This window comes from Panulirus ornatus, chromosome 39 (assembly GCF_036320965.1).
Source record: "Panulirus ornatus isolate Po-2019 chromosome 39, ASM3632096v1, whole genome shotgun sequence".
In the NCBI taxonomy this organism is placed as follows: Eukaryota; Metazoa; Arthropoda; class Malacostraca; order Decapoda; family Palinuridae; genus Panulirus; species Panulirus ornatus.
Window position 1 is genome coordinate 10,125,072 of NC_092262.1, and position 15,994 is coordinate 10,141,065.

General features: G+C 40.8%; 1 protein-coding gene across 1 annotated transcript in view; it reads right to left on the reverse strand.

Annotated features, from left to right (window-relative positions):
• The window catches only part of LOC139761113 (uncharacterized), a 68,384-nt gene that overhangs the window by 15,642 nt on the left and 36,748 nt on the right, over positions 1-15,994 (reverse strand). The window contains exons 8-10 of the mRNA XM_071685034.1: positions 9,030-13,081; positions 8,015-8,125; positions 1,020-1,082 (exon numbers count right to left, since the gene is read on the reverse strand). Of these exons, the coding sequence (XP_071541135.1) occupies positions 1,020-1,082; positions 8,015-8,125; positions 9,030-13,081 (4,226 nt within the window). The remainder of the gene's footprint in view (positions 1-1,019; positions 1,083-8,014; positions 8,126-9,029; positions 13,082-15,994) is intronic.

Here is a 15,994-nt window from a genome sequence, read left to right on the forward strand (position 1 = left end):
TTAGAAAAAGGATAGTGAACAACAGGATGAAGAAGTTAGGATGCTAGAGAAGGATAAAAGTGAAGTACAAGGAAGGTATGCAAATGACAGGGAGACTAAAACAATAATAACTGTGCACCTATACTACAAATGATAAAACTGCCTTATTCTTAGTATTACTATACCTATACTACAAATGACACAACTGCCTCATTCTCAGTATTGCTGTTACAACTAATGGCTTACGTCCTCATGAAATTCTCTAACTCCCCTTCCCGAGCCCAAGGCCAATCGATAAGGCTGCAAGGGCCCCATATATGCAGACGGGGACTAATAGCAATCCAAGCTCCTACAAAAATCTTAAACTACTCCAGGCTACACAACAATAACTCAAATGTATGGAAACTCACCAACCCTCTAAGACCCCTAACTCCTCTCATTCTATTGCCCTACATTACTACTTTTATCAATTTCCAAACTCCACGAGTAGTTCATACACGATAGAATCAAGCAAGATATCCCTCTTTAACCCACAACATTACTACACACCCAACCAGTACACTCCTATGCTGGATATAAATTTTACACAACACATCCTCGGTAGCTTCAACCACCATCAAGCCTCCCCTTCACACCATATTAGTGGTAGTAAATAGGTATTTGTTCATAAATGACAGCTCTATAATATTAAAAACACTAAACAGTAAATCTTACACCAATATCACTATCACAACGTAATTTTGGTACGTAATTTTGGTGACTGCCAAAGTAACAGAACAAAGATTTGCAATTTCTACCTTCCTAATGCATATTTCAAAGCAGCAGCTATAATCATTCACAAACTGAGTCTACAGAATGTACCTGTCATTTCTTTCATCTCTACAGAATCAGAATTATCACAAAAGCAAACCTTATATTCATTAAATCATGACACTCACTCTACTGGATCTAGTAAAATGTCCAGAGATTATGAGAACACTTTATGCATCATGCTACATATCTTGTGTAAGATAACTTAAGGTCTCAATCCAAGTGCTTACCTTCATCAGAGTTCTGGCGCTTCTTGATGCTGGTGTCACCACTGGTCATGAGAACGGTAAATCCTGTAATATAAATTCATAATTCAAGTTCTTGCAGTACTGACAGCCAAAAATGCTATCTTTTTATTTATTATTCATTATGCTTTGTTGCTGTCTCCTGCATTAGCAAGGTAGCACATGGAAACAGACGAAAGAATGGCCCAACCCACCCACATACACATACGCACATATACATACCTATACATCTCAACGTATACATATATATATATATATATATATATATATATATATATATATATATATATATATATATATTATATATATATATATGTATATATATCTTTCTTTCACACTATTCGCCATTTCCCGCATTAGCGAGGTAGCGTTGAGAACAGACGACTGGGCCCTTGAGGGAATATCCTCACCTGGGCCCCTTCTCTGTTCCCTCTTTTGGAGAATTAAAAAAAAAAGTGAGAGGGGAGGATTTCCGGCCCCCCGCTCCCTCCCCTTTTAGTCGCCTTCTGCGACACGCGGGGATGCGTGGGAGGTGTTCTTTCTCCCCTATCCCCGGGGATATATATATATATATATACAATGGAAGCAAGGGGAGTGGGGGAGGAATGGGATGTATTTAGGGAATCAGTGATGGATTGCGCAAAAGATGCTTGTGGCATGAGAAGAGTGGGAGGTGGGTTGATTAGAAAGGGTAGTGAGTGGTGGCATGAAGAAGTAAGAGTATTAGTGAAAGAGAAGAGAGAGGCATTTGGACGATTTTTGCAGGGAAAAAATGCAATTGAGTGGGAGATGTATAAAAGAAAGAGAACGGAGGTCAAGAGAAAGGTGCAAGAGGTGAAAAAAAGGGCAAATGAGAGTTGGGGTGAGAGAGTATCATTAAATTTTAGGGAGAATAAAAAGATGTTCTGGAAGGAGGTAAATAAAGTGCGTAAGACAAGGGAGCAAATGGGAACTTCAGTGAAGGGCGCAAATGGGGAGGTGATAACAAGTAGTGGTGATGTGAGAAGGAGATGGAGTGAGTATTTTGAAGGTTTGTTGAATGTGTTTGATGATAGAGTGGCAGATATAGGGTGTTTTGGTCGAGGTGGTGTGCAAAGTGAGAGGGTTAGGGAAAATGATTTGGTAAACAGAGAAGAGGTAGTGAAAGCTTTGCGGAAGATGAAAGCCGGCAAGGCAGCAGGTTTGGATGGTATTGCAGTGGAATTTATTAAAAAAGGGGGTGACTGTATTGTTGACTGGTTGGTAAGGTTATTTAATGTATGTATGACTCATGGTGAGGTGCCTGAGGAGTGGCGGAATGCGTGCATAGTGCCATTGTACAAAGGCAAAGGGGATAAGAGTGAGTGCTCAAATTACAGAGGTATAAGTTTGTTGAGTATTCCTGGTAAATTATATGGGAGGGTATTGATTGAGAGGGTGAAGGCATGTACAGAGCATCAGATTGGGGAAGAGCAGTGTGGTTTCAGAAGTGGTAGAGGATGTGTGGATCAGGTGTTTGCTTTGAAGATTGTATGTGAGAAATACTTAGAAAAGCAAATGGATTTGTATGTAGCATTTATGGATCTGGAGAAGGCATATGATAGAGTTGATAGAGATGCTCTGTGGAAGGTATTAAGAATATATGGGGTGGGAAGAAAGTTGTTAGAAGCAGTGAAAAGTTTTTATCGAGGATGTAAGGCATGTGTACGTGTAGGAAGAGAGGAAAGTGATTGGTTCTCAGTGAATGTAGGTTTGCGGCAGGGGTGTGTGATGTCTCCATGGTTGTTTAATTTGTTTATGGATGGGGTTGTTAGGGAGGTAAATGCAAGAGTTTTGGAAAGAGGGGCAAGTATGAAGTCTGTTGGGGATGAGAGAGCTTGGGAAGTGAGTCAGTTGTTGTTCGCTGATGATACAGCGCTGGTGGCTGATTCATGTGAGAAACTGCAGAAGCTGGTGACTGAGTTTGGTAAAGTGTGTGGAAGAAGAAAGTTAAGAGTAAATGTGAATAAGAGCAAGGTTATTAGGTACAGTAGGGTTGAGGGTCAAGTCAATTGGGAGGTGAGTATGAATGGAGAAAAACTGGAGGAAGTGAAGTGTTTTAGATATCTGGGAGTGGATCTGGCAGCGGATGGAACCATGGAAGCGGAAGTGGATCATAGGGTGGGGGAGGGGGCGAAAATTCTGGGGGCCTTGAAGAATGTGTGGAAGTCGAGAACATTATCTCGGAAAGCAAAAATGGGTATGTTTGAAGGAATAGTGGTTCCAACAATGTTGTATGGTTGCGAGGCGTGGGCTATGGATAGAGTTGTGCGCAGGAGGATGGATGTGCTGGAAATGAGATGTTTGAGGACAATGTGTGGTGTGAGGTGGTTTGATCGAGTGAGTAACGTAAGGGTAAGAGAGATGTGTGGAAATAAAAAGAGCGTGGTTGAGAGAGCAGAAGAGGGTGTTTTGAAGTGGTTTGGGCACATGGAGAGGATGAGTGAGGAAAGATTGACCAAGAGGATATATGTGTCGGAGGTGGAGGGAGCAAGGAGAAGAGGGAGACCAAATTGGAGGTGGAAAGATGGAGTGAAAAAGATTTTGTGTGATCGGGGCCTGAACATGCAGGAGGGTGAAAGGAGGGCAAGGAATAGAGTGAATTGGAGCGATGTGGTATACCGGGGTTGACGTGCTGTCAGTGGATTGAATCAAGGCATGTGAAGCGTCTGGGGTAAACCATGGAAAGCTGTGTAGGTATGTATATTTGCGTGTGTAGACGTATGTATATACATGTGTATGGGGGGGGCCATTTCTTTCGTCTGTTTCCTTGCGCTACCTCGCAAATGCGGGAGACAGCGACAAAGTATAAAAAAAAAAAAAAAAAAAAAAATATATATATATATATATATATTTTTTTTTTTTTTTTTTTTTTTTTTTTTTTATTTTCCAAAAGAAGGAACAGAGAAGTGGGCCAGGTGAGGATATTCCCTCAAAGGCCCAGTCCTCTGTTCTTAACGCTACCTCGCTAATCGCGGGAAATGGCGAATAGTATGAAAGAAAAGAAAAGATATATATATATATATATATATATATATATATATACTCAGACATATACATATATACACATGTACATAATTTATATTGTCTGCCCTTATTCATTCCCATCGCCACCCTGCCACACATGAAATGACACCCCACTCCTCCCCCATGTGTGCGAGGTAGCGCTAGGAAAAGACAACAAAGGACACATTCGTTCATCTCAGTCTCTAGTTGTCATGTATAATGCAACGAAACCACAGCTCCCTTTCCACATCCAGGCCCCACAAAACTTTCCATGGTTTACTCCAGATGCTTCACATGCCCTGGTTCAATCCACTGACAGCACGTTGACCCATGTATACCACATCGATCCAATTCACTCTATTCCTTGCACGCCTTTCACCCTCCTGCATGTTCAGGCCCCAATCACTCAAAATCTTTTTCACTCCATCCTTCCACCTCCAATTTGGTCTCCCACTTCCTCGATCCCTCCACCTCTGACACATATATCCTCTTGGTCAATCTTTCCTCACTCATTCTCTCCATGTGACACTCTATCACATACTCCCACCACTCCTGTTTCAGGAGTAGTGCTACTCCTTCCCTTGCTCTCACTAACCTCTGACTTTACTCCCCAAGACATTCTATGTACTTTTGAAAGTTAAAAGACAACAGGAAAGATTTATAGCTCATGCAATGTAAGAAACAATGATACATCTTCTGGGTTTACAAACTGCGGTTGCACTATGCTTCCTTTCATCAATTCCTCAACTAACATTATGAAAAGCTCAAATCTGATTTACACATACAAGAAGAACTTACTCATCCAAAGAAAAAGGTGAATAAATAACCAGCTGGTGACCTATAATGACAGATGAGACTTATCCCTTCATGAACTCCAAGTAACATGGAACAAAAAGTGTACTTACATTTTGGAAAATTCACACAAAATTTCTATATGCATAAATTTATCTATCTACATAGGTTATTACAACAACTAAAAAGAGTTTTAAAAAGCAAAAAGCATCATCCTTCTGGGGCAGTGTCCTGTGAGATGTAAAAGATTCTCTAAGACCCATTGGGGTTGGAAGCATCTAAAGCCTCAGCCTATGATGTGGCTGACACCTGTCAACCCTCATTATCCAACTTTAAGGTAGTGGCCTTCATCTCCAACTGGACTCCCCATCCCCTGTCAATCAGCAATCTCTACTCAGTAACGTTATTCTAGCATATTATGGCTACGCTTAAGGTTTTGTCTTAGATGGAATTCTTCCCTAGCTCTTCCCTCCTTCTAAAAAAGCATTATGAATCAGTATTCAGAGAGCCAACAACCACTTTACAGACAAACCACACAAAAGACTTTTTCTCTAAAGAGTAACTCTTCTACATTACACAAAGTGGCCATCACCAACAAATCACATGATATAAAGAGAAGAAACTGGTGAATAAATAACCAGCTGGTGACCTATAATGACAGATGAGACATCCCTTGGTGAGTTCCAAGTAACATGGAACAAAAAGTGTACTTACATTTTAGCAAATACACACAAAATTTCTGTAAGCATAAATTCATCAATCAACATGGATTACTACGACAACTGAAAAAAAGAGTTTTGAAAAGTGAAAAGCGGTATCCTTCTGGGGCAGTGCCATTTGAGATGTAAAAGATTCTCTAAGACCTATTGGAGTTGGAAACATCTAAAGCCCTGCCCTATGGTGTGGCTGACACCTGTCAACCTTCACTATCCATCTCTGAGGTTGTGGCCTTTGTCTTCATCTGGACTCCCCACCCGTGACAATCAGCAATCTCTACTCAGTAATGTTATTCTGGCATACCATGGCTAATCTTATGGTCTCGTCTTACTGAGATGGAATTCTTAACTGGCTCTTGCCCTCCTTCTAAAAAAGCAATATGAATCAGTATTCAGAGCCAAAAACCACATTACAGATAAACCAATCAACAAACTTTTTCCCTAAACAGTAACTCTCCTACATTAAACAGAGTAGGTATCACCAACAAACCACAAGAGTTCAAGAGAAGAATTAAGAGCATGCTTAAGCACTTTACCCAAAGGACTCCTGGTACTCAGTCTTCATAAAGAAATGCAAAACAATTGTTGTACGAGCACTAAATATCCTCTGAAGAAAAAGTTCAGATGATAGCATCATCCCTGAGAGTCTAAATCTGGCTCACATTACCCCACTCAACAAAGGTGGAAGCAAAACAATCACAAAAAACTACTGACCAATAGCACTAACACTGCACATCAAAATCTTTGAAACAGTCTTAAGAGGAAAAAGGACTGAACTGATAAAATAAAGCAATGAAAAACATGGTTTCTGAGTGGGAAGATCTTGCCTCTTTCAGTTGCTTGACCACTATGACAAGATTACTGAGGCTCATCAGAACAAAAACGTACTAATGTGATTTATACAGACTTTACAAAAGTATTTGATACATGTGACCAATGGCGTCATAGCACATAATGTGCATCAGACAAAAGCAACCAGAAAATTTACATATACATGCAACTTTTTCACTATCAAATCACAAGACACCAGGGCAACTCTAGTACCTCCACAGTAAAATGCTCAGTCCCCCAAGAAACTGTACTTGCAGTCCCTCAAGGAACTGTACTTATATCCCTCTTGCTCATCATCCTTATATCTGGCACTGATGCAAGCACGTCACAGATTCATATCATCTTTGCATGTGATACTAGAACAGGTATGACAATCACATCAGCAGAGGTAGCTGAAAGGCTACAAAGAAACGCAAAGGAAATCTTTCACCAGCCACTGAGAACATCACTCATTTAATTAGGGTTAACTTAGTTTTAACTCCTCTGTTATGGGGAATATAAAGAAATAAAAAACAATACAGAAAACCAAACAGACACAGACATTGTGTTGAATCAGTTGAAAGATGTGAGAGACTTTGAAGTAAAAATGTCATATAACATTAGGTTGGTGGGATGGATCCTACAGACTTTCAAGACAAGAGGAGAAAAGCCAAAGGTAATACTTTTCGAGGTACTAATTCTTTCATGAGTAAAACATCGGTGTTATAACATCAGCCTACATGGCAGGTAAAAATGTAAAATCAAAAAGTGTTCGCAAATTTTCCAAGTGCCATATTAACATGGTAAAGGACCTAAATCACAGGGAATAGATGAAATCACCAAGGCTTTACTCCCTGAAGCACAAACTCAACAGGTATATCACCATCTACATCTGGATAAACCCAGATGGCATGGTCCTTTAATCACACTCAGAAATAACTTCCTACTGGCGTAACAGGCATGGAAGACTTTAATACAATGGTGTGATATGCACAAAAAGCTGTGTGAGTTAAGTGTTGTCAAGTGTTAATATGACAAGAAGATTATGTTTATGGACAGAATGCCAGTTGTCCACATGTTAGAGTCAGAAAGAAAAGACAACTACCTTGGTCAGAGGAGTGCAACTTGACAACCACCAAAGTGCCAGCTCACTAAGCAGATTTCCCTAACTCTTCTGATTCCCAGGTGGGTACTACTGGTAATATACCTCCCTGGTCGTTGGCTGCCTAAAAACTCCTATATACCTACCATGTTTTTCACTTGTGCTAATCATCATGTGCTAATACATTAGTGTCATAGCATCCTCTGTTGTCCAAAAATGTTCAGCTAGCATTCATAGCATTGTATCAGATGATGAATGACCTCAGCCTCCAAAAATCATCGCCTTCATTTGTGTACATGATCACTTTATAATGATATCAAGATGTATGTTTTTATCTGATTATCAACTGCAACCAAAAACTGTAATCTACCACCTTGAAACTCCCATTATGGCACAGTTCAAATAATGCAAGTGTACCAATTCATTTTATGAGCAAAACAATAAAGTTCATAATAGCATAAATGGAAGAAACATGACCAATACATACCACAAAACCTGCACTGGACATTGAAACATCAAACTCAGAGTGAACCTGCCTTCAAATAATTGAGAACCAACAGGGGGGAGTGGACCCAGCTCTGTGTTGACAGGAACATCCTCTTCCACTTTTTGTAATTTCTTTGGTGTCTGGGTACTGCTGTTCTGACCTGAAATTTTTCTGCATTAAAATCAAGCTTCTAGCATTACATTGCAAATGAGCAATACAATGAATCTTACATGTTACTCAGTTTCTAAGTTAGCTGCATATACCACCCTCATCCTTTCCTTGAGCAGAACTGTTGCTGATGTCCCTGTATTCATACCCTATGAAACCCAGATTAATTAGACCACAAAAGTTTTGTAGGGTGTTACTCTAGCGTGCACAAACAACATCTGTCTAAGCCTGAGACCAGGATCAAAGTAAGAGTGTTCCCGTAAGTGTAACAGTGCTTCTGAGGTCTTGACTAATCATGTGAAACATGCAATATATCAAAAATTACCTTTAAATGTATCCTTTGACAGAAAGAGAGACTGAATGGCTTGTATGAGGCATATAAGGGTCTAAGAAAGTGTATGATAGGTTGACAAGGATGCTTTGGTGTTATAATCATACGATGTAAGAAGAAAGCTACTGGCAGTGAGGAGTTTCTATCATGAAAGTAAGGCTTGTGTGCGAGTAAGAAAGGAGGAGGGTGACTGGTTCCAGGTGAAAGCAGATCTGCAGCAGGGGCATGTAATGTTTATGTTTATGTTCATGTTTATAGATAAATGTGAGGGTCTTGGAGAGAGGGACATGTCTGCAGTCTGTTGGGAGTTGAGGGCCCGGGAGGTAAGTGAGTGAGTATTGTACATGATTAAGTGCACTGATGTACTGTAAGGTTAATATGACATGGGATATATCTAGTGACAGTAAAAATGCCACATGCTTGTTAGGCACAACTGTATTCAACAGTGACCTACTGAAGCATGCATGTGAAGCTCGTGAGACTCTACGAGATGAAGTTCAAACATTCCATGCTCTAATCTGTATAACAGCCCAAAGATATGAGAATAGATGAACTTTTACCCTACCTGGTGGTCGACCACGTTTTTTAGGTGGAGTAACAGGTGTTGGAGTTAACTGGAGTGCTACCACTTGTGGAGGAACTTCCTGTAATTTAGCAGCAGGCATTTCCTTCTCCAAAGCTCCAGCACCAGATGGTGTATCCACATTGAGATTAGCTTGGGGCGTTTGAGGAGTACGTGGAGTGCGAGATGATCTGGGAGTGCCAGGCCGTCTACGTCCCTTGGGTGTGACTGGAAGAGGAATATCATCAGCTTCACTGTCTATCTCTTCTTGAAGAACTGACAGATCACTCTTCTTAGTTGCCTTGGAACCTCTCAGAGGACCTGCTCTTTTGGAGCTTGGTGATTTTCCAGCAAGGGAGCCAAATTCTTCTGATTCCCCAGCCGTGGCATCACTTGAGTCAAGATTTTCATCAGCTTTCCTTGAGCGTGGTGATGAGAACTGTTCAGGTTGGATGCGTCGTCGCCTACCAGCAACGATGTTGTCTAAAGATACATCTCTACCTGGAGATGCCACTAATGAACGAAAGGCTAAACGTGCTTGCAGAATATCATGTGCCTGGGAACCTGTCAGCAACAAATGAGAGTGTGGCACTCGCTGAGTCACTCCCCTATCACTTTCAACAATATGTAAAACAGTTGCCCCAACTCGTATATGACCCTTCACAACTCCTGGGTCACTGTAATTGTCAGTCTGGTGACGCACATAGCAAGTCTGTCCCCGTGGTAACAAGTCTGTCGGTAACAAATACACTTCTCTTACAGAGGCTGTGTACTGATCTAAGGTAAACTGCACATGCCAACGGTCAGCACCATCACGTTCCTTCAAAACAGCAGAATAAAAGTTATTATCAATAAATCGAGCAAAAACTAACAAGCCTGCCTCCAGCTCTGCTTCTCGCACTCGTTTCAAAACTTGTGCCAGTTGCCTCTCAGCATCAGCACCTCCATGACCAACAAAAACTTCTTCTTCTTCCTCTGATAATGGTACCTGAGAGCACTCCAACATTTTCCACACAGCAGCTGGCAAAGAATCAAGCAAGTCTGAAACAGAAAGTGGAAGTCCAGACTCCTTTGTAACCTTACAAGCCTCATTCACACTAGATACTGAAGAACCAGCTCCAGGATCAATGCCTTCTGGAGAATCCTCATCATATTCATCATCTTCTTCCAGCTGTTTACGAAGTCTGCTGGTAATGGCCCTACTTTGCCCTCTCCCTCGTCCCTCGCCTCTTCTAGGTGTTTTTCTTGAAGAAGTACCACGATTACTACCTTTGTTGCTACCACGACCACGAGAACGACCACGTGACCGTCCTCGACCTCTCCGCTCTGGTGATGAAAGAGTCACATTATCACTACTAAGAAATGCAGGTGATTCCTTCTGCCTCAAAATACCAGATTCTGGTGATGTTTTTCCCTCTGATGGAAAACCATGAGGTAATTGTGCAGATGTCTTTGGATATTTCTCTGTTCCCTTTTCAGTAACTTGACTTCTTGGGTATGCTACTGGGACAACAAATATTCCATCATCAGGGAAACTTTTATGAGATGCTAAATCAATGTTCTCAGTAACATGTGGTGGAGATGGTAGTGTCATAACACTTGAAAGAGACAGCCTGGAAGACTCAGCAATTGACAGTGTTGATGCACGACGTGAGGAGTTAGATGATGATGAACTCTTATCCCCAAAGTATCCAGAAGAGCCTGTAATACATGAACTGGTACTTATATCTGATGTCCTATTACTACGACCACCACTACTACCACTTCCAGACTCGTACAATGGATGAAAATTTAATTTCTGCACAGCATATTTATTTCCATCAACAATTACATGAACTGTATCTCCTGTTAATGGATGAATATACTCTACAGGCACTTGCTCTAAACGTCTGTGAGCTCTGTACCCAGATTTCATTAAGTCATCAATAGTAGACAGGTTGCTAGAATCAGGAAGGATTTCTGTATCTGAGGTGCTTGTACCTCTATCTGGTGATCTCATTGATACTGGAGATTTTACAGTGTCTACATGTTCTGGTGATGTGTTATGTGATTTGGATGTCTCTGTTCCAGATAATGCTCCATGAGCTTCCTTATCAATGTAACTAGCACCTTCACCAGAGATGTTGGGACTGATACCTTGACTAGTGTTTGGAGTGGAAGTTTTTCTTTCATCACTTTTTGACAGTAATGATGCTTTTGATGCTTTTTCCAGAGGCTGTGTAGTTTTTGCTGGGAGCCGTAGCTTTTTTCGTTTCCTGTGCAGAGGACTCTCATCCTCACTGTCTGTTTCCTCTACTATGACTTGTGGTGAACCTTGCAAAGCACTGGTACTATGATCACCTTCTTTCTTTCCTGGCCCGAAGATGGTGTTCTGTGAGGACTTACGGTGTGGATGACTACTGACTGGTGTCGACTGGGAGGAGTGGGAAGGTATCAAGCTAGACACAGGTATTGACGAAGTGGAGGAGAAACTTTCTGCTGCTACATTACAATCAGTTACTAATTGTTCTGTTACTCTGGTATCAGGAACCTCTCCTTTATTACATTCAGGAAGTTCAAATGAGCTGTCCTTGCAAACTTCTAATGTAGATTCTTTCCCTTCTTTTATTTTGTCTTCATATCTCTTTTCCTCAATTTCAATTCTTTCTTTAGCTGCCCTAGATGCCTTTACAAACATGGATTCACTCTCAAGAGAGCCTTGATAATCTTGAGAAGTTGGGGTGCATATATTAGGCATCTGGAGTCTTAGAGAGACTTGAGATGGTTGAGAGGTGTCTATGCATGATGCATCTGTTATGCTACTTTGTATTCTACTTGTCACAACATTCTTTGAAGATTCTTCTTTAGCGTCACTACTTTTTCTTTTCATATTTATCTTTTCAGATGTCTGAGAATCAGATGAAATGGTCTTCTTAGAATCAGACATTTTTTCTTTACTCTCAGTGGAACTTGATATAGGTAAATTGATCAATGGTGTGATATCTGGCTGAGTTAGGATGACTGGCTTGCATATTCTTTCCAGCTGTGTGGCAGGCATACTCCCAACACAGTCTTGGTCCTTTCTGTGCTCTTCTTCATTAGTTGATGACAGTTTGTCATGGTGTTTTTGAAGCTCAGGTTCAGAGACTGGTAGGAGGCTTGGTGAATTCTCTTCTTCTTGCAAATCTTCCAGAAACATTTGCTCCTGAGAAAATCTCTGGCCAGCCTGCTCCACTGGATATGATGTTTCTGATTCAGTACATGTTAACATCAGATTAAAATCCTGTGAACCCACATCCTCATCTATAGTTCTATTTTTCGGTTTCTCGTATACAACTTCTATGCTACGATCCTTATCTTCAATAATTTCAATGTCACTATCTTTATCAGATATCTGAGACTCATCCTCATTTTCAACCTCCACTTCAGGTGAATTATTCATCCTTTCAGGCATGGGAAGGGATCTCCTCGCGAACTTAACTTCACTATCAATGCTTTCCTCTGAATGTAAAATTTTTTCTGGTGGATCTTTACTTTCTTCTTGACAGCTACTTTCCTCCTCAGTGTCAGCAAGAAGTCGTCTTGGAAAGTTATCCTTCTCTTCTTGCCCACTGCTTTCCTCTTCTGTGTCAACCGGAAATTGTCTTGGAGGGTTATCACACTGTTCCTGTTTACCACATTCTTCCACTGTAAAACTTTCAGCCTGGCAACTTAGTCGATCATCAACTTTCTCAATAAAACTAGTAGGCTTGAAAGTGAGGCATTTTGCTATGCCAGTAAGATGTGGAGGCTTTATGGTTCTGAGTGGTAGTTTCTGCTGCTTTGGACTAATCTCTACATCTTTGTGTGTTAAAGAGGAATAATCTACAATAACCCTCTCCTCTCCAGATTCCCCTGTTTCACTTGTATCTTCAGTTCGACGGAGCTTGAAAGGGATTTGGGAAGGTTCTGACTCGAGTGTAATATTGTCCTGATCACTTCTCTTGCGCTTTGTGGGTGATGACTGTGGAGGACTCTCAGGAGGTAATGTATGAGATCCAGATGGTATACTGGAGGATGGAGTATCTGGAAAAAACCTGCAAATGGTTTGAATTAATTGCACATCTTAACTGAAGCATAATTCATATCAAAATAACTACTAGTAATACTAAGAATATCTTTTTTTCATACTTTGTCGCTGTCTCCCATGTAAGCAAGGTAGCGCAAGGAAACAGACGAAAGAATGGCCCAACCCACTCACATACACGTATATACATAAACGTCCACAAATGCACATATACATACCTATACATTTCACGTATACATACATATACATACACAAACATACACATATATACACATACATATTCATACATGCTGCCTTCATCCATTCCTACTACCACCCCACCACACATGAAAATGGCATCCCCTCTCCCCGCGTGCGCGCGAGGTAGTGCTAGAAAAAGACAACAAAGCTGTCATGTGTAATGCATCAAAACCACACCTCCCTTTCCAAATCCAGGCCCCACAAAACTTTCCATGATTTACCCCAGATGCTCACATGCCCTGGTTCAATCCATTGACAGCACATCGACCCTGCTATACCACATCGTTCCGATCCATTGACAGCACATCCACCCTGGTATACCACATCGTTCCAATTCACTCTATTCCTTGCATGCCTTTCACCCTCCTGTATGTTCAGGCACCAATCACTCAAAATCTTTTTCACTCCATCTTTCCACCTCCAATTTGGTCTCCCACTTCTCTTCATTCCCTCCATCTCTGACACTAAGAATATATACAGTGTGATACTAACTTGAGTAACATCAGTATTTTGATTTAAGAAACCTGTATCATTTCATTTGTTTATTACTACCCAAAGACCAATCTCTCAGAAAGTCCTGGCGTTACCCAGAACCTTTCCATAGGCTCCTGCTGCCTATGGCTGTGCTACTTCCAGTAATAAGAAAGTGTATACTCCTTTGAAATAAGTTCTTTGATGAGGCAGTATTTCCAAAGATAGAGCTTTACCAGAGATAACATTTCACTAAAAGTGAAACCTCAGGCAGGTGGAGTCTGGTAACACCCAAGAATCTTACTTCACCTAAAATTATATGCTGGAAGATGTTACAGACTATAGATCATTTACAGGGATTCTGATGACAAATCCTAATTCTAGGAAGAGATAGACAGAAGAGATGGATGGAGAGGAAAATGAACTTAGGCTAGAGATATTTCAGATGAAGAGGATAGAAGAAATATTTGGACAAGGAGCATGAAGGAAGTGTGCAGCATGTATAGAGACTTTATTCTACACAAATTAAGTAAGCATAAAAACTGAAAATACATGCTTACATTGGCATGCAAGATCATGTTTAACCACACCACATTACATATATTTGAAACACCTTCCACTAAGTATCTCTATCAACTCTATCATATTCTTTCTCCATATTAAAAAATGCCACATACAGACCCTTCTACTTCTCTAAGTACATTCCACACACATATTTGAAACACCTTCCACTAAGTATCTCTATCAAATCTATCATATTCTTTCTCCATATTAAGAAATGCCACATATAGATCCTTCTACTTCTCTAAGTACATTCCACACACATTCTTCAAAACCACCACCTAAATTACACATCCTCTAACACTTCTGAAATCACATTGTTCCTCCCCAATCTGATGCTCTGTGCATGCCACCACCCTCTTCATCACCACTTGTCCGTACAACTTATCAAGCACATTCAAATAAACAAATACCTCTGTAATTCAAATACTCACACCTTTATCCTCCTTACCTTTATACAACTGCACTACACATCCAAATCACTAATCCCAAGGCACCTCATCAAGATCCATATGTCCGATGAAAACTGCATAAGAAATGATAGGACAAGAGAAATATGCAATAGTTAAGCGGAGTACATATAAGAGGGCTGATAAGGGTGTGCTGAAGTGGTTGGGATATATGGAAAGGATGAGTGAGGAAAAGATGTTTAAGAGCATATACATGTCAGATGTGGAGGGAACAAGGAAAACGAGGGAAATAAGGAAGGGGGTGGAAGGATGGACTGAAGATGCTTTGAAAGCTCAGGGCCTGAACATGCTGGAGGGTGCAAGGGACAGAACGAATTGAAGCACTGTGGTTTACAGGGAACAGCAAGCAGTCAATGGGCTGAACTGGAGCATGTGAAGCAGTCCGAAGAAACCATAAAAAGGTCTAGATGAGAGTGAATGAGGCCATTTCTTTATCTGTCCATGGTACTACCTTGCTGATGTGGGATATGTCAGGTAAGTCTATCTATCTATTTACATCTCTGATCCCTGTTCCCTTCACAAGCTTGTTCAAGGGGGAAGTCATAGAAAAAAAAAGTCTCAATAACTGGTGAGCTCCAGTGTCACTTTTTAGCCTTTAAAGCCTCACCCTTTACAGGCCACTGGCAGAAGGCAACTCTCATGCAGTGTTTCCAAAGGCTCCTACCTAATGTTCCTACATAATGTTTCTACCTATTGTGTCTACCAAATGTTCCAACCTATTAATTTTACCCAATGCTCCAACCTAATGTTCCTCCCAAAACCTTCTACCTAATGTTTCTGTCTAAAGTTCCTACTGACTATTTCTATTTATTGCTCCTACTATTTTGCCAAAAGGCAGGGATAGTGTATAGTGCTCACTGCAGGAAAAATCTTGAGCTATGAAGAATGAGTTGTGTGAGCTAAGTGTTGTCAAGTGTTATGTGTGACAAGGCAGAGACTGTATGTTTGTGGACAAAATGCCAGCAATCCACATGTGGGTTAGGCAGAAAGAAAAGACAGCTACCTGGGTTAGAGGAGTTCAATATGACAATCACTGAAGTGCTTGCTCACTTTACAGCCAACACTAACCCCCCTGATACCCAGGCAGATAGTACCAGAAATAAACATCCCTGGTCAGTGGATGCCTACCACTACCAACTACTACCTATGGAAAAATAAATATGTCTCCTTTCTTTCTTTCA